Here is a 19,982-nt window from a genome sequence, read left to right as displayed (position 1 = left end):
GTGTACTATCCCTTAAAGGGCAGGGACAGCCCAGCACTCCTGTCACTTGACCTTGGCCTCTTTGAGGCCTGGTATTCTGGGGATTGTGGACTCATAGGGAGCATGTGACTGAGAGCAAGGCTTGCTGGGAAGAGGGAAAGCAGGATAAAAGATGGGCTGTTCCTCAGTAAGAAGAAAGACTAGGGATTTGTCAGGACCTGGGGTAGGGCTCTGCTCTAAGGGAGCTGGAGAAGTTAGCCCATGGAGGAGCTTGGGAGAAGGGAATGCTGTGGAGGCACAAGCGAGTTCAGTGGAGTAAAAGTCTGCTTGTGACACTGAGGGGGTGAGGTTCAGAGGTGCAGGAAAAGCAGGAGAAAGCACTAGCCTGGGATGACAGAAGAGGTGTAGGACTGCGGCCAGGCGTGTGAACCCTTTCTCGTTTAGCGGCCCAGGCTGGTGCTTCTACAGAGAATTGGAAGAAGTTCCATTCACTTCCCTGCATCAAGGGAAAACGCCAAGGTGGGCTCTATTGGCATCAGCCTGCATCCACAGAGGGAACTCTAACAAGGGGAGGAAGCCTGGGGGAGGGTAAGCCACTCTTTGCAACCATCAACAGAAGTGAAGGCGGTGGCCTGGGAAAGGTCAGTTTATTATTTTGTGTTTGGATTCTTGCTTACCCCAGAAGGGAAGGTCTTTAGGGTTTGGCTGGAGGACTACTCCACATCAGTGGAGCCAGTCTCCAGAGAGGGGCCACGGAGCAAGTGGTCATACTGGATGCCAGTAAGAAAAGAACCCCACCACAGGGATATAGCTGGGTAAAACGGACTCCTCTTTTTGCAGTCTGGACATAGGATTCCCATTGTTATAAATGGTTTCTGCTTCATCAGACCCTCTAGTGATGAGGATTTGCTTTTCATTTCTCGTCTCAAGAACATTTACCGGATATTCGTAACTCAAAAAAGACACTAGGAGATGGCCCCTCTGGACAATGAGATCTATTTCCAGTATTGGACTCCTCACTTATACAGATACCACATACCTGTGTCCAGTCGGAAAGAAGCCATTCGCTGGGACAGTCTTTATTTTTGCAGGCTTGTTGGGCAACTGGCCTCAGAGCGGAGCAGAAGGTTTCTGGAAGCTCCAAAAAACTTCCATCTGCCATGCGCTGCTTACAGAGCACATCTCGCTTCTGAGTGCCTGCTCCGCAGGTCTGTGAACACTGGGGGAAGATCGAGAGAAGCTGAGGGAGTGGGAGTCATCCATGCTGACCTTAAATTCTGACTTGTGGCCATTTCCAGGTAAAGAGCAAAGAAACAAACAGCACAATGGAAACTGCCTATTGGTCTTTCAGCTCACTCTGAACCCATTCATTAATCAACAAACCCAAACTTAACTCCCCACCTTAAAGTCCTGAATTTGAAATAAGTACTGCAGTGTGGGACTTCTCGGATTTTTAATTCGTGGGAAAGCTGCACATAGCCTCTGATTTGCAGCTACACTAAACAATTTGTTTATAAGGTTAGTATAATAAACCATTAAGCAGCCACATAGCCCTTTATATTTATGACTGTCCGTGACAACAGTGTATGTTATTTCCAAAAGGGAAGGAGGAAGGTTTATTTGACTCAATGTAGATCTGGGAGATTAATTTCTAGGGATTCCAGCTACCCTCTCTCCTAATATAAATAACTTCCTCCATATCCATTTCCACCCAAGGAGGGCAGGAACTTTAGAACAAGCATATTTAAGAGCTTTCCTTGACCCTCTTCTATAAACATGGCAGCTCAGCCCTACTTCCTGATGCACTTGTCATTTGGCTAGAAATACGCTCCTTTTCTCCTGTACGATCCAACTAATACAGTTCCAGGTCTGTCTCATCCTATCAGAGGAGAAAAGAAAACCTGAACTAATCTTCTGAAATCAGTGGGAGCTGCTTATAATCTGCAGCAGGGGAATCAGGCCTGAGAAGTAGAGCATGAAGTGGAAAAATGTTAACAAACATATTAAAGTAGCTAAAAAATGAACGCTCTGTAAAACATTGTAGATATCATGGGTCTCTCTCTCTCTCTCACACACAGACATGCTTAAGTGCAGACCTCATGTTACTAGAAAGTAATTGGTCTTGAAAGACAAAGTGGGGAGTGTAGACATTAGAATTGTGTAAAAAGATTTGCATTCAATTTTGTTTTGCTCTCTGAGGACTGAAAACAGCTTTTGCCCAACAACAAAATTGTTAGAAAGCACAAAAGCTTCAAGAAAAGTTTAACCCAATAAAATACTACTTGAGTTTTCAGCAGATGAAAAGATTGAGAAGCCTCATATTCAAGAACAGAAAACAAGTAAAGCTTATTATTATTATTGTTAGAAGTAGTAGTATTGCAGGAGCACTGAGGTACTCCAATCAGAGATCAGAGCCTCATTGTGCTACGTGCTGTACAAAACACCTAACAATAAGATGCTCCTTGCTCCAAAGAATTGACCGTCTAATGTTGGGGAATCGCGCCTCCTTCCAAACCCCATGCATTTATTGAGAGTAGAGGGAGAAAACAGAATTTTTCTACCAATTCTTTTTTCTCCGCCCAGTCAGGTAATTTTGTTCTGTGAAAATTAATCAGCTACTCTAAATCAGCCTCCGTATTTCACAACATTGGATAGAATGCAGAGACTGCAACAGATTCCCATTCTGTCCTGATGACTGTATCTAGTGCAGGGCTAGACTAAAACATGGGCACTATTAGCTCTCAGAATCATGTTATTACTTCAGACTTTTTTTTAATGGAAGTTTCTAGCCCTCATGGCTTGCCCCTTGCGTCTCTATGGTGTGTGTTAACTCTTTCTACTGCTCTTGGGCCCTCCATCAACACTCCAGCGGAAGATTTTGTGAGTGTGGCAGGAGGAGAAAAGCTTAGGGGCTAGGCCCATTCGCCTTAGCAGGCACACTGGGTAAGTACTGGGGGGGCCACCGTGCTGCTAATCCTGTTTCCCCAGGGGGTGGTGCACAAACTGTGGAGAACAGAGAGGTGTGGAGAAAGAAGGTGGGGCAATGGCTCTGTGCCCCATCTTTGCCAGTTCATGGAGTTGGCTGAAAGTTCTGAGGGAGGGTGTAGCATATGCAGTTCTCCCTGTCCACTGGGGCATTCGGGAAGGGACTGTACCTCCTAAGGACAATCCCCCCACTCCAAGTTCCTCCTGCAGCAATCCAGATCTGCATTGCCCCCTACACAGGACAATGTGCTGCAGTCTAGCCTTCAAGCACAGTTTTTACTGTCTAAAACGACTTGCTTCTACGGTTCCGTAGCAAGGCAGAGCAGCTGCTTTGGGAGCCTAGAGCAGGCATCTTCCTGCCAGCAGCTCTGCGTGATCCAGCTGGCTTCTAAGGCCTGCCACTTCTTAAATTTAAAAATACATTTTAAAATAAGGAGAAAAATAGCTTGGAAAAGTCTGAAGAGGGCAGTGGTTTTCCAGTGCTGATCTAGGTCAGGAAATTGTTCCAGAGTAACCTTAGTGACAGGACAGCACTGAGCACCCACAGAGAGGGACAGGCCTGAGACTTCGCCCTTTATTCAGTAATAAAACCAAGACAGATGAAGATTTATTAATGTGACATCTCCCACTTGATCACTGCAGAGCAGATATTTACTAGGGCTTGTAAAAAATGAATACTTGGTATCCACTTTCCTTCAGAAACATACTACTGAAAACAAGATAAACATCCTAATGGCTCAGTCCTAGGGACACAGCATTTTTAAAATAAATATAGTCTTGAATTTATAAGGATGCATTTTTAATCATTCGGAATGTTACATGCTCGGATGATTATCAGGACTTTATTTGCCAAGAACATGGGGCTTTTAAACACATCTAATTCAGACCATCTTCCTTTAACAAACACAAAGAGCCTCAGAGAAGAAAATATCATTCCTGAACCTTTGTAGGTTAAAACTTTTGCTGCTGTTTAAAAATTACCAGGAGGGACTGCTATGAAAAGCAGAACCATAGACATTATACGGGCAAAATTCACAACTAGTCAGGAGGCAAGCACAAGGGCCTGGGTGGCACCTTAAGGGCTGAAGTGGGCCTTAGGGCTTGTCTACACAAACACTTAGCCTGTGGCAAGCTGGGGTGTGAATCTACCCTGCACTAGCCTGCCATGCTGTAGCTGTGGTGGACTCTGCTGATGCATGTTAACAGTTTGTTAATGCACTTTGATCCAGTCCTGTTTCAAAGAGGATTTTGAACTGCAATTGTGCATAAGCAAGGTCCACATGGACAGCTAAATCATGGTAGGCTAGTGCAGGGTAGATTCACAACCCAGCTAGCCACAGGCTAAGTGTTAGTGTAGACAAGTGCTAAGTGATTCATCAGCTTTGCATGGGCCCTGCAAGGGAGTAGATTTCGCCCTATGTAAATTCTACTTCAGATAAAATGCTTATAGGGAAATTGCAGCATACCTTGTTGTGGGAAAGGTGTGTGTTCCTATAGGGGCTTGATTCACCTCTGCTGGAAATGAACCCTCCCCTGCACCCTGGGAGAGGGATTCACTCTGAGTCAGGGCAGGCAGTGTTTAAACGCTTCATGCAAAGTTCTGCAGCTTTTAAACTGTGGCCAGACCTTCACAGGAGCTCTGCCAGTGGAGGCTCCCTGGGAGATAAGCTGAAACAATACATACCCCATCTGTCAGGCCAGATCCTGTACCCCGTACCATGAGGGCTGCACTGGCCAGTTGTGGCTTCCCCAAAGGAGAAATGGCTGCTGACACCTGGAGCCATCACATCCAACTCTGGGTGTCCTTTCTACCATTGTATGCTTTGTTCCAGACGCCAACCCGTGCATTATACATTCCACAACAGTGAAGAGTAAGAGAACTCATAGCTAGGGACACCAGTGGAAACCCTTACTCTTACAAAAAGGCCCTAGAGTGGAGATAGGGCCTCAGCTTTAAAGCCAGGTTCCAAAAACCAGCCTCCCTACCAAGCTCAATGTTCTAACTTAGATGGAACTGCAGCATACCGATATTCTAACAGTTCTCAACTACATTAGAGCAGTTTCTACTCTGCAAGAACTTGTTATATGCTTTTGTATAGGCACAGGCAACCTTAAATCTGGCATTTCCTAACTTTGGGGGCACTTGACTTTGCCACCCAAACATCCTTTTAATGTAGTTTTTTGGATGCAGTTTATAGTTACAGTGTGTATGTCCAGGGTGTGGGATAGACACATTTAAAAATACATGTGTGTAATATACATATATACCTTAATATTTTAAATGTGTAGATAATGTTGAGTCTTTTTAAAGAGACGTGAAGGACTCGCGCTGTGGGGTTTTAGCAAAAGAGCACACTGAATCAGAGCTTTGTTGCAAAGATGGCTGCATAAGCCCTGAGCTCCCTCATGTATTACTGCTGTACAAGTTTAATAGCACCACTAGGTGAATATATATGAACATGTCATCTAACTCAACTGGCTTTTAAACAAGTGGCATACATTACAGCTGGAGCCAGGCATAGCATGGGAAAGCACTGGGTAAAACTCCCACTCATTTCCTATTGGCCAAAATTAACCCACATACAGAGGGCCAGCAAAGGGCTGATGTACCACTTAAATCCTACTCAAATCATATTTTGAAGGTTTTAATGGGAGGTAAGTGGTGCATTGGCCTTTTTTCTGGCCTCTCTGTTGGGGAGTGAATTTCACCTTCAGTCCTGACCCGCAAGACCTCTTGCTGTGCAGGGTTACACCTAACTCAAGCACTCTCTGTTGTGTCAAGAAGCTCAGAGTTTTATTTTGCATCTACATGGCAACAAACTCATTTCAGTTGTGATCTAAAATAGATCTTCCAATTGCCTTCCAAAAACACAGAGCTACCGCACTGACCCAAAGTATCACACAATTTAGAAGGAGATTTTTAGACAGCAGGCAACTAGGCACCTACCACTACCACTACCACTGAAAGTCACTAAGACTGAAGTGTCTAAACTGCCATTTGTGCCTTTGAAAAATCTCACCCTTAATAAGTAGAGGAAAAATCCCTCCACAACTAAAATATTACTTTGATTTTCAAGGAGTGCCCACAAACTTGTTCTATTCATTCTCTCCTTCCCCATCTGGTATCAATACAATCTCTGTATAGCTCGACTCCTATGGACCTTTGTGTGGCTACCCCACAAGCCATATGATGGCAGCTAAGAATTATGTGCCGTGGCACCTTTTTTCATTACTTGTGACTCTGATTTATGATCCTTTTGGATTTGAAGCTGATTCAGACTTAATAATAGTCAATATTTATTTGTGAAAATCAATTACAAATTAATAAAAATCACTTTCGTGAAAAAAAATATTCTCTGTCTCTTTGTTTTTATATTGACCTTGTTTAAGATGAGATAACAAGATACCACTGTCCTGGGATCTTCAAGACAGACATCTATGTTTCATTTTTTAAATGAACTTACCAGCCTGCCCTGGGTGATAAATGAATCTTCTTGCCTGCACTGAACGACTATGTATCACTGACTAAACTAGATCAGTCTCTTTTATGAGCATCAAATGGGATACAATGGATTAGGTGCACACTCTTACCTGTTGCCATTCTGTAGGGTACCAGGATGGTGGGCAGTCAAAACGATTGCAGGCTTGCACTAAGGTGGGCTTGGGTTTATGACACAGCTCATCTGCTAAAATCACCGTCTCATTCGTCTCTCTTGAGAGGAGGTGAGAGCAGAAGACATCTCGAGTCTGCAGTCCAACTCCACAGGTGAGACTACAGGAGCTCCATTTCCCAATCTCCCACCTGAGAAGGGACCAGAAACAGGAAGCCTTGAGTATACAATGAAAACAACATCACCCACTTCTTATCCCAGTGATAGCTGGACTGGAGAAGCTGTGACTGAATGGAAACCTCTGAAGCTTCACTTTCAGATTAATTTGGGTTATTTTGCCCTTCCTCCCCCCCAGCATCCTCATGTCTGCATTATAGAAGCTAAACAGAACCACTGATTGATTATTGTTGTTTTGTATTGTAAATTCAAATCAAAAGCTCTTTGACTTCAAGTCTCTCGGCAGCCTGCTGTCCCATGGAAACATTTCTGCCTCATAAAAAAGGTTATTACTAGCTGGAGCACTTGAGGCTTATGAGCTCAAGATAGAACAAGCTAAAACAGATTGACTCTTTTGTGGAAGGGCAGGGAGGAATAATCTAGTAGCAATTTCATCAGTGTAAATGCTGCTGGAGCATTGGGGAGGAATCTCTGCCAGGAGACTAGGTTGTAGGATTCCTAATTAACTTGCTGTTGGGGTTGGGGAATGCCAGAGCCTTCATGAATGGCAGTAGGATGGCACCACTAGCGTTCCAAGTCACTGGCTGGATGCCTACAGTTACAAACATCACCTCTGTATCCACAGAGGGACTGTAGGTGCCAGCATAAACCTGGGCTGAATTAGCCCTTAAAAATACCCTAATGTTCATCACAATAAACACAAAACTTTCTTGTAGCTGGGTCCCTCTCCAGCCCCACAGATTAATTTCAGGAACTGATTGTTGAAAACATTTACTAACATGGTCAACTATGCACAGACCCCAGCACAAATAGCTGGGCCCCACTCCTTGTACACCAGAGAAAGCCAGTGGCTGACTTAAGGCTCTGACTTACACACACATTATTAAAAGTGACGTTCATGACAGGAGCCCAAAATGTCATCTCATCAACCTTCCCCAAAACACTAGGCCTAGCCTGGAATGCTCCTATGTATGTATGGAAGACATGAGGGCTGGATTCTGCTACCTTTCCTAATACTGAGTCATACTTTCCTTCCTGAGTAGTCCCACTGAAATCAGACTGCGTGGGTGTAAGGCAATACTCAACACCAATAAGGGTGGAAGAATCTGTCCCTGAGGAAGCAAAACAAGATAGAAACCAAAGGAAACAATCATCAGGAGAGACATAGAAGTTGGAGACTCTGAATGGGACAAAGGTAGAAACTGAAGAAAGACTGATTAAAAGCTGTAGAAAGAGCAGGAGGGAATCATTTAAGGAGCCATTTAGCCTCACAAATCACAATAGTTATTCCACCCATGACAATACAGAGCTGAATCAACAGCCACATGGAAATGGTGGGAATCCGAATGCCGAGCACACACTGCACTAATAAATGCACTGTGCAGAACAACCCTGCACTGGCAAGGAGATGGACTAGATAAAATAGCAGATATATTCCATCTCCAACTCTTCTGGTTCTATGAGAAGGGTAGGTTCTATATTTGTTCTCTCTCTCAATTATGTCTATATCAAATCGTTCAGGTTACAAGTAAAAAGATTCCCTCCCCCAAATGACAGGGCTGAGCTGCTCAGAGTGGGACCCAAAAGCCACAGTGTGCTCTTTCTGGGCCTGATCTGTCAACAGGGCTATATCATTTGACACCAGCAGAGGATGTGCTTTGTACACCATCAGAAACAATAAAGATTCTGTAGTTGGAACTTAGATGCCCATTTGTTGTTGAAATCCAGTTCACCCTTCTCTAGCTGGTTTGGCTCTGCAAAGCTAGTGACAATAATAAAAACTTGTTTTTGTCAATAAAATAACCCTATGTAACATGGAGCACATACCAAGTAAGAAGGTGCCATTTTTACATAGTCACTTGCCTGACCATAACACATTAAACGCCAGTCAGTCTGATCAATGCACCAGCAGCTATATTTCCATTAAACAACAGTGACATCTGGCAGCCAGTTCCGCTAATCCAGTGTGCTCCCCTTACAAATGAGAGTATTAAATCAGATTTTCCTATAAAGTTGTCAATCAGAATTAATGTGGATATCAGCTACCCTCTGTTCATTGAATGTCTTAGATTGAGATATTTGAGTTGGGTGCTAAAAAGAAGGCATTTTCCTCCTCATGAATTTATTTTGATACAGGGCTCATTATATCAGCTGCCAAAATTTCTTGTCTTCAAGAGTAGCTAGTCACTGTTCCCTCCAGCAACTCGTTGTTTGTTTTGGTATAAATGTTTCTGTTGACAGTTCACATCCAAGTGGCTAGAGTGCCGCAGTAACGCTTCCTAACTCTTGGCTTCTGCGAAAGAGGGTGTCTGTTTCTTTATACAAAGAATAATGTCATTTTTCAATAGGAAGAAAAGATTTGCCTTTGCAGCATTTAATTTTTTCTGTTGAAAGTTTCACCTATTGCCCCATCTGTAACACTGGCTCGTTCAATTTTCTCCATTGGCTCCAAACGGGAGAGTCTTAGAGGGGATCAGGAAATATGGGGTCAAATTCTTCCTTTGCTTACACTTGTGCAACCCCACTGACTTTAATGGCATTTCAGGGATATAAGTGAGAACAGAACTTGGTCTTTAATGGGAAGGTCTGAATAACCAGAAAAAGCAGGAGTTATGTGGATAATCAGTAGTATTTACAACCTAATAATAAAAAAGGACAAAGATCAGTGATAACATCACAGAAAATTATCATAGAATGTTATGGATAGTGTTGGTAGCATCACTATTATTACTAAAACTGCCTAACACTTCCCATTATAAGACCCTATTTTTTCAGTTGCTTATAAAACTGTCCCAACTTTTGATAATGTTCTTTTAATGTACGCATGTGTGTGTGTAATTTTCTAGACTTTTAAAATACTATTTTTCCACAGGACCCCTGCCTCATCAGTGCACTGGATGGACCTATCCTGGGGATAAATCAAATTTGAGTGATGAAGAAGGCTGTTGTTTGTAGGAGCCCTGCTTCATTTGTTGCAGTAATTGGAAGGTGTGTAGTGAATGAGGCAGGGGATTTCAGGAAGAGAAAGGATGATCTTGTGGTTAAGGCAGCTGAATGATGCCCTAGGGAATTGGATTCTATCCCTGTCTCTGTCCCGGAGTTTTAAGTGAAGCCAAAGAACTCACTTAAACCAAACTTCTCATAGGTGGTCACTAATGGTGTGTTCCTCATTTTCTGAGCTTGACTTCAGACCCTGGAGTCTGATTTGCAGAAATGCTGAACACTCACAGCTGCAAATGAAGTCAATGGGAGTTGTGCTTTGAACATATAAAATGCTAAATAATGCTACATACTCCGAAAAACCAGGATCTAGGAGTCTCAAATTGGGCACCCAAAATTAGGGAACCTTAATATCTGTCAAGTATCAGAGGGGTAGCCGTGTTAGTCTGAATCTGTAAAGAGCAACAGAGGGTCCTGTGGCACCTTTAAGACTAACAGAAGTATTGGGGGCATAAGCTTTCGTGGGTAAGAACCTCACTTCTTCAGATGCAAGTTGCTCTGTTGCTCTTAATATCTGTGTGTCTCAGCAGTATTAACAGTTTTTCTTCAGCCAGTTCAAAAGTTCAGTGTGGAGTATGTGTGCAAGTCTATGCAAAGGTCAAAAGCTTTCTGCTTCTGGTCCTTGTGAGCTATGGTCGCTGAAATCTTTTAGGCGTCTCATTTGTGTTTAAAATATAAAACTGCTTTCCAGGACTTAAGTGGGGTGAGGAGAGGTTTTGGGGAGGTTACTTGTTTAAGCTGTTTAAGCTGTTGCCCTTACAGGTAAACTAATAGACCTAGAGCAAGCACAGCCTAATGGTTTGATGCACACACATGCCAAAGTTTTCTGTGGGAAAAGCTGGAATGGCATTGCAGTTCTGCTGCTACTTATTGATGTTGCATCTGAAGAAGTGAGGTTCTTACCCACGAAAGCTTATGCTCCCAATACTTCTGTTAGTCTTAAAGATGCCACAGGACCCTCTGTTGCTCTTAATATCTGTGTGTCTCAGTTCCTCATCTGTAAAATGGGGGTAACAACTCCCCCTGCATCTCACAGGGGTGTTGTGAAAATAAATGTATGTTTGTGAAGCACTCAGATACTATAGTGATGAACACCGTAGTGAAGGCCATGAGAAAATTAATAATTCTGTCTTCAGAACAGGGTCTGAATAGTGTGCAGTAAATAAGATTTGGGGCCAGACATTTAACAATGAGGAGAAAAGACAATATCAAATAGCTGCTGATTAAATGAGCACCATCTATTCTGTGCATTCAATGAGGCAAGGATCCTGTGGAAAATATATCTGTATCTTAATGCATATGTCCAAGGGAGCTGAATTAAGGGTATGCAGGCAATCTTAATTCTGGCAGTTCCTAACTTTTGAATGATTGACTTTGCAATCTTGATAATGTTCTTTTAATCTGGTTATTTGCTGTGTAATTATATACGTGTCTGTCATACTGCAGATATTTCAAAGTCCTTTATAAGGATGAGTTAAAGACTGGTACTGCAGAATAGCTATATAGGCAACGATTATACTCTCCCTGCGCTAGCCTTGGGCATTAAAATCTGTTTTACCAAAATAGAGAATACTGGTTAGGACAAAGGGTTAACTCCTGTTCTTTCCGGGATATCATGGGATTTAATTTCCACTTGAGCCACCAGTGATAGGCACCTGATGAGTTTAGAGACTCATCTGAAGAGTAGCCGCTCTCATGACACTATGGTGAAAGTTGCTGTATTAGGGTTAGGTTAGATAGCACAACATCTCTTCACCACATGGCTGTGGGCATAACTCAAATCCTGTTGCTAGTAACAGTACTGAATTATTATAATCAGTTAATGTCTGATTTTACAGTCACTTATACACATGAATAAAGTGTTTGCAGGATCAGGAACTGAACAGAGAGAGGTTTGTTTAACTGGAGCTGGTGTCTTAGTGAACTGACTGTGGCAGTTAGAATAAAATAACATAAAAAGCTATAAGGAATATTTATTCTTGCTGGTTGACAGACCAGCTGACAGTTTTTGGCTTTGTACTCTCTCTATTGTTTCCTGAAAGCGAAAGAAAAAGATTGCATGATCTTTGTGTAAAACACACTTTGTCTCTCTCTCTCTCTCTCCACCCCACACATCTGCCAGTGCCCAAAGTAACATCAATAAGTAGCAGCAGAACTGCAATGCCATTCCAGCTTTTCCCACAGAAAACTTTGGCATGTGTGTGCATCAAACCATTAGGCTGTGCTTGCTCTAGGTCTATTAGTTTACCTGTAAGGGCAACGGCTTAAACAAGTAACCTCCCCAAAACCTCTCCTCACCCCACTTAAGTCCTGGAAAGCAGTTTTATATTTTAAACACAAATGAGACGCCTAAAAGATTTCAGCGACCATAGCTCACAAGGACCAGAAGCAGAAAGCTTTTGACCTTTGCATAGACTTGCACACATACTCCACACTGAACTTTTGAACTGGCTGAAGAAAAACTGTTAATACTGCTACAGAAAAACAAAGGCATTCAGAGATTGCTGAAAAGAGGAAGGGAAAACAGGGGGGAAAAAGACTATTCACAGCGCTTGATGTGGTTGGGATTTTTTTCCCATAGTTACACTTTGCAAATGAGCATAAATGAAAGGAGGTTTATTTTCAAAGGTTCCTATGGAACTGCCGAGTATGCAGATGACAATCAAAATAATACATCCTGATTATTGCTGTTGCTAGGTTGTGTGAAAAGTCTATGACAAAACTGAAACACACCTGATTTTGTATCATTACAAACTCAAAACAGACCAGTTTTCTTAAAAGTTTATGATCCTTTCAAGTGAAGCCAGGCTCAATTTCCTGCAGATCTTTATTATTATTTAGTATTTGCTCTGCACTGACAATGCACTTGGAGCTGTACAGTACACAAAGACAGCCACCAGCCCTTGTATTGAACCTGGGCTGGTTCTGCAATGAAATGGTCAAACGGTGCAGCTTCCAATATGTTTTATTTTGAGGTTATGGGTTCACGTGTATGCAGCTTCAGAGGTACATTGGAATGGGACAGAATGTCCATTCGAAGCCCGAAAATCAAAAGCACTAAGTGTCATGTAACTCTAATAAGTGTTAAAGAATAAAAGGGGAGTAGTGATGTATGGTGTGATGGATGTTATAAAGTCTGAATAATTACAATTTCCAGACAAATTATGTGCACAGAAAAAACATCCATTTAGGAAATCTAGAGATCAGCTCCTGCAAGGAGCTGGACAAATAATCTGTAATGAATAATTTATTTGACGAATTCCACCTTTTTTTTCTATTTTTTAAATTATCCATGAACAGACTGATTTTCCTGAATGGATTCATTGTCCAAATTTAGGCCTGATCAAGCCAAGTACTTAAGTCTGTGCTTAACTTCAGGCATGTGAGCGGTCCCACTGAGTAAACTGAGGACTAGAGTGCTCAGCAATTTGCAAGAGAGAGAGAGAGAGAGAGAGAGAACAGGACAGAGATACAGACAACTCAAATCTAGCAGCAAAAGAGCGAATGTACCAGAAAATGCCTTCATTCTGCAAACCTTCATTCATAATTTGGGCATTAATTATACTATATTATTACTATTACTAGTAATGTGAAACAGGATAAGTAGTTTCTAAAGCAGAAGCACAGGTAGATAGTAACTTGGGGTACGTCTAAACTTACCTCCGGGTCCGACGGCAGGCAATCGATGTTCTGGGATCGATCCCGGAAGTGCTCGCCGTCGACGCCGGTACTCCAGCTTAGCGAGAGGAGTACGCGGCATCGACGGGGGAGCCTTCCTGCCGCGTCTGGACCCGCGGTAAGTTCGGACTAAGGTACTTCGAATTCAGCTACGTTATTAACGTAGCTGAATTTGCGTACCTTAGTCCGAAGTGGGGGGGTAGTGTGGACCAGGCCTTAGAGCTGCTCTAAATTAAGAGTCTGATTCTGTAGCTGCTACACAGGAAAAGCTCCCAGAACAGTCAATGGGACTTTTGCCAGTAGTCTCTAAATCAAAATGTCTTCATCATGTTATAAGGCATTTTTAGTTGTGTAAGGGCCTATAGCTTGGAATGGGAGAGGACCCAAAGGTTTACATCCAACTCTTAAGTTTTACATAACCTAATATGAATGGAAAGTTTTAAATGGCCTTTTAAAATAATTTCAATGAAAGCATGTTGTTTTTTATTTTTAGAATGAAAGAAAAGTAACAGAAATTATGGCCTTGCAGTACTGGATTAAGGCTCAGGACATCTGGGGTCAGTTCCTGGCTCTGCCACAAACTCCGTCTCTGACTTTGGGCAAATCATTGAAGGCATGATTTAGTAAAACACTTCAGCATGTACTGTACTTTAAGCATGTGACTAGTCCTATTGACTTCCATGGGAGTACGCAAGTGCTTAAGTGCTTTGCTGGTTCAGGGTCAACTGTTCTGTGCCTCAATTCTGCATCTGTAAAATGGGTACAATGATACTTCTGTTCTTTCACCCGTTGTCTGTCTTAAGACTATGCTCTTTGAGGCAGGGACTGTTTCTGACTACTTGTTTGTACAGTACCTAGCACAATGGGACCCTGATCTTGATTGGAGCCTCTAGGCACTACAGCAATACAAATAATAGTAAACAGTTAATTTTGTTAATAATCCTCAATTCACCATAGTGACTGGTGCCAGTATAAGGTCCTAGACAGAGACATAGATCATAGTTTTAAAGATATGGGAACTAGAAAGTGATGATAGCTATTAACTAACTATTCATGGAAGGTGAAACTGACAAATCTAGTTTCACTGTCAAAATTGGGCCCAAAAAACTCTAGACTTCAGACACCATGGTGATAAGCACGGTATAGATAGATTATATAGGCAGAAGTTTAAAAATGTGAAGTGCCTGCTCCAAAGCCTGTTTGAGGCCAATGGAAAGAAGTCTTTTGGATCAGGCCATAAATGAAAAGCAGAAATGACGAAAAAACAAAGTAGATTTTAAAACATTCTTATAATCGAGATGTTATAAGAAAGGAACAATTTGAAAGATATATGATTGTCATCTTGACAGTTTCCCTTCAAGTAATGCCAAGAAAATTGAACAGCACATGAGAAAAGCAAACAGTCTTCTATACAAAGACCTCCCAGCCCAGTTAAAAAAAAAAATTATCATTTTACGTAGTTAAAGCCATATGAAAATGATACAAGAGGACTTATTTTTAAAATAAGCATTCTTCAGTTTGGAGTGAGGTCTATCTTACCTCTTAACATCTGGCACCTGCACATAGAAACCCTCCTTATTGTTCAGGGGCTGCATGGCAACAGTGTATATTCACACACATCAGAGTGAATTAATCACATATTACATCAATACTGGGCTTTTTCTCTCTGCCTCTCACCCTACACATCCTGCACCAGACACTGGAGACAGAGGAATCTCTGATGGGATGCACACATCCTTTTGATTTCAGTTCCAGTGCTCGATTTGTATTTGTGGCAATGCAACCATTCTCTGTGTGCATATATACTTGTTGGACACTTGGTTATAACATCCGCCACGGGGTGAATCAGTTTAGTCAATGTTAGATTTTAATTGCTGACAGGAAATCCAAGATCCAATTGTAAACCTACCAGCGTTAAGCCTGAAGAGCTGGTACTGCTGCCTCCTGGAAGCAGCATCTCCACTACTGACCATCCTGATTAGCTGATGTTTTGACTTTTTGATGAAAACTAAAATATTTCAGGTAAAATTTTATTCGATGAAAACAAAAAATGTAAATTTGGACATGGTGCCACAGAACATTATGGCAATAGTAGTTCAGGTGCCTTATGCTCCTATTTCTCTTCTAGAGACCGAGCTCCTTGGCTGGACCACATCTCCCATGATGCACCATATTCTCCCCTCTTGCTAGGCTACCATATTGCATCATGGGAGTCCCTAACCGTAATGCATCATGTAATCTAGCTGCAGAACATAGACAGTAGAGGAAAAATAAGTACACCTCTACCCCAATATAACGCGACCCGATATAACACGAATTCGGATATAACGTGGTAAAGCAGTGCTCCGGGGGGGCGGGGCTGCACACTCCGGTGGATCAAAGCAAGTTCGATATAACGTGGTAAGATTTTTTTGGCTCCCGAGGACAGGGTTATATCGAGGTAGAGGTGTATGAGGTTTCTGAACCACAGTTCCCATGAGACACTGTGGTGGCATTTTAAAATAATTTTTTTCTTCAATTTTTAGCCAAAAATGTTTTTTTAAGCCAAAATTAAAAAACCCCAAACCATTGGGGATTTAAAGCAGATACTTTTTGTGAAAAAAATTATTTTATTTGAAGACACAATTTTCCATTAAAAACCGTACAGATGGAAAAATTTTGACCAGCCCTAGTAGACATCTCTTTTTCCAGTGTAAGAAGCCAAATAGATGGATGCAGTCTAACACACAATGTGGGTTTCCTGGTGGACAACACCAGAATTGCACACACTACATGGACCACAAGGGAATTTACAATAGAAATATAAGCTCAGCAAATTACAACAGTGAGAGAAAATGGCAACCGCATAGTTACCACACAGAGTTTTGTGACCCAATATAACAATTGAGGCAGTGAGGTATGATGGTGACAAGCATGATAGAAATAGGTAGACAGATTACATTAAATAGAGACACCCATCTTGCTGATTCAAATCTAGGCTCTCACCCAAAACAGCAGTGATGGAAAGTCTTTCCCATTAGAAGGCTGTTCAGTGGTATATGTGAAATACAATAAAACCTGGCCTAATATCTTTCATAAAAACATATTCCAAAAGGTTTACATAATTAAATAATACAATTACAAATTAAAATGCAAAATAGTAGCAGGGGGGAGAGAAATTAGTAGAAATAGGAGCAAAGATGGAGAACTGGTGAAGGAGAGTTACGGAAGGCGGTTACTACAGATCACAAGAGCTGCACTTGGACCATCTGAGTGAAGGACTGAGAGACAGCTAGTATAGGATGAGTGTAAGGTACAGGGATGACAGAGAAGAGCGCAAGGCCTGTGAGACAGAGCAGAGGGTTTTAAGGTGAAGGGATGGTCTAAATCCTGTTTCCTAGTGGAAAAATGTCCACACCACAAAACCTATCATCCTATTGGCATTCTTGTTCAGAGTATAAACAGAAAGGCTACAGATTGAATGGGCACAGGAACTGTGAAGCACACTACTGTCCTAGAGGTGGTTCCTCCAGGAATCAGAATGAGGAAGTTTGCATGGTTACTGCCCACATTGTATATGCTTTTTGGTTGGAATGTGGATTTCAGCTGCCAAAACTGTCAATCCAATTGATATCACCCATGGCAGGGGTCTTTCAGGGACTCCATCTCCTTCTATGGTGGTCAAATAAACCAACACCTTTCCCCTGTACTAAGTTAACGTAATCTGGAAAAAGTGAAAACGCGCAACACAACCCCACCTCCCACTTTAAAATGACTATTTGCAAAATGATCCATTTTTAGTTAACATTAGGGCAGCCAGTAAAAAGTGAATTGACAAAAAGACTGCAGATACTAGAGGGCAAATGTGTATGAAAGTGTTCAGTCGGTGGGGGAGACGTGCAAGAAACTGATTTCCTTGTGATGGAGAAAAACACATTTTAGAACCTGCAATGAAATGTTTTTAAAATGAACAATGTACCCTGTGTCAGCTTGAATTGTCTGTGAGCTGCATGGGAAAAAAAAATAAAAATCACAGACATAGCCTTGACTTCATAACCTGAAAGATCAATATTCATCAACATGAGATTTTATTCCACGATGTAACAAGACACTCCTCGAGTTGAAGGATGCCTGTGCTGAAATGGAGTCAGAGAAAAAAGGAGAGAGAGGAGGTGTTACTGAAACAAATGAACAAAGAGAGTAGATTCACGAATGAAACAATGTTGGAAAAAGTGGTCTATGGATTGAAGTAACTCCCTGTCCGATCTCACTTCTGCAACCAGCGCTGCCACTTAAATGGCAGATAATGCAACTCTTGGTGACCCTGGCTGGCAGCATTACAGAGATAATATTTGCACTGGGATGAACTGTTCTTGAACTATTTCCCTAGTGTATCAGGCACAAACAGTCTCTCTCTCAATTTCAGGCATGCCGGTCTTTTTGCACATTTATTTCATCATAAAAATATATTTACAGCATTGGAATACCCAACCTCTGCTTGTATTTGAGTTCCCCATCCTGATGTCTCTTTTGCAACATGGTGGTAGTGATGCAGCATAGAGGCTTGTTCCAAAATCATGTCCAAAACCAGTGTTTTCTCTTTAATTCTCCCTTTGAGATAATGCTGCCATGCCGGACTAGTACTCTGTTTAGTAACCACTTCAGTCTTTTGGAATAGAAATTGATTTTCCTCATCATGGCATACAGAGATCGAAACACATGTGTGCAGCTGCTCCAGATGCAGAGAGCCAGATTGCAGTCTCAGTTACACCGCTATAAATCTGGAACTAGCTGATGAAATCAATGGATATATAGCGCTTAAAATGAGATCAGAATCCTGCTCAGAGGGTCTGGAAGCAGCAGCTTTAATGGTATCCAGAATGATGGCAGCAGAAGTATCATTATGAACATGAGTAGACTTATGTTGAGGCACTTCTACCAGATGCCCTGAAATTAGCCTGTTAGGCCTTGCCTACACACAAAATTTGTATTGCTTTAACTATATAGGCATAATTAAAGTGGTATGACCCAGCTAATGTGTGGATGCAGTTACACTTGTATAAAAGTGCCTATTCCCACATGGGATGGGGAATAAGCCATACTGGCATAAGGCACCTTTATATTAGTATAACTGTGTTCACACTGTACTAGTAGTATAACTATTTCAGTAAAAAAAATTCATATCCCTATCCAACATATTTATACCAGTCCAAAATTTGTGTGTATCCCACGGAATGTATTATTGTGTCAGTGGACATGGTGGGGGGGTCCTGTGGGTGGGACACAAATTTAGGTGTGGACTCATGCAAGCCTGTGGCAACTAAAGTTGACTCCTGCCAACAAAACTCTGTAGCGTAGACCAGGCTTTTAGAGAATTAGACGGTTCAAGTAACTGTAATGAAATATAAAGCCTTCACCTCTGTGTAAGTGGTTCAAATATCTCTCAAGGGTGTTAATAACCAAAAGTTGTTAACGTCTGCTGCTATTCAGAGGTCTGTACGAAGTGAGTTGTCTTAGTTCTGTCCCTACTGGCAACAGTGCACATGACAAAAATCTACTACTACAGTTGAACCTTTAGGTTAGCAGAGAGTCCAAGGACTTAATGGGAATGGAGCCTGAGGAGCTGCATCCTCATCCCTAGTGGAAAAGAAAGTTTGATGGACACGTGTGGGGAAGCTAATCCTGCTACTTCCAGGCTGCACCTACTTTGTGGATACAGAGCACTTTGTTTTCATCAATCTGGAACTTTTCGTGGGAACGTACTTCACTCCAAATTCAATTACAAATGAAAATCAACCTGTTTCCTCCCTTTATTTGATGAATAAATGTGACTGACTGAATTAATTATACAGTTCCTTTAGAGTATGTCGGGTCTGCTTTTATTTGTTCTTCTAATAGAAGCTACCTGTTTTCATTAGTAAATCTTTATTGATTCCACAAATATCAGACACTCTTCAACTTACTACAGCAACAAGATGCTTTAACAGAGTTGTGATTGGAAGATAACATGATGCTAAATAAAAAAATAAAATAAAATAATGGAGATATCCTATCTCCTAGAACTGAAAGGTCATCAAGTCCAGCCCCCTGCCTTCACTAGCAGGACCAAGTACTGATTTTGCCCCCGATCCCTAAGTGGCCCCCTCAAGAATTGAACTCACAAACCTGGGTTTAGCAGGCCAATGTTCAAACCACTGAGCTATCCCTCCCCCGAGTATATGCTAGTATACCCTACTTCATGTTAGGCCTCACAGTGGCATACTGCTGTTTTTTTTTTTTTTTTTTTTAATTAAAATAGCGGTTTCACAGTCAGATAAACCAACTGGGAGATCATGTAAGGTATTTTGCAGAATAACGCAATAAATGTGAAATTAACAAAGGCCATTGTTGTGCAACGTATTGGACTTAAGCAATTTTATTTTTGGCTTGAAAGCAGAGACTCCCTCTTTAGAGCCATGGTTGGGAAATCGTTCCTTTTGTAGTAAAAAAATGTGAATTCCTTCTACTGAGGCAATTAAGAGGAAACCAAGAATAAGAAGTGAAAATAGAAAATGGGAAACGGAGAGCACAAGT

At 41.7% G+C, this 19,982-nt stretch overlaps 1 protein-coding gene across 2 annotated transcripts in view; it reads right to left on the bottom strand.

The window, feature by feature from the left end:
* Positions 1-19,982, bottom strand: part of ADAMTSL1 (ADAMTS like 1) — a 274,580-nt gene that overhangs the window by 79,208 nt on the left and 175,390 nt on the right. For both annotated transcript variants that reach the window (XM_026652366.2, XM_026652367.2), the window contains 2 exons: positions 6,556-6,766; positions 1,019-1,198 (listed from right to left, as the gene is read on the bottom strand). In XM_026652366.2, coding sequence (XP_026508151.1) covers positions 1,019-1,198; positions 6,556-6,766 — 391 coding nt within the window. The remainder of the gene's footprint in view (positions 1-1,018; positions 1,199-6,555; positions 6,767-19,982) is intronic.

This window comes from Terrapene carolina, unplaced genomic scaffold (genome assembly GCF_002925995.2).
Source record: "Terrapene carolina triunguis isolate 2854851 unplaced genomic scaffold, T_m_triunguis-2.0 Scaffold113, whole genome shotgun sequence".
Lineage (NCBI taxonomy): Eukaryota > Metazoa > Chordata > Testudines > Emydidae > Terrapene > Terrapene triunguis.
The sequence above is the reverse complement of the archived record's forward strand: the minus strand, read 5'-3'. Positions and strand labels throughout refer to the sequence as shown.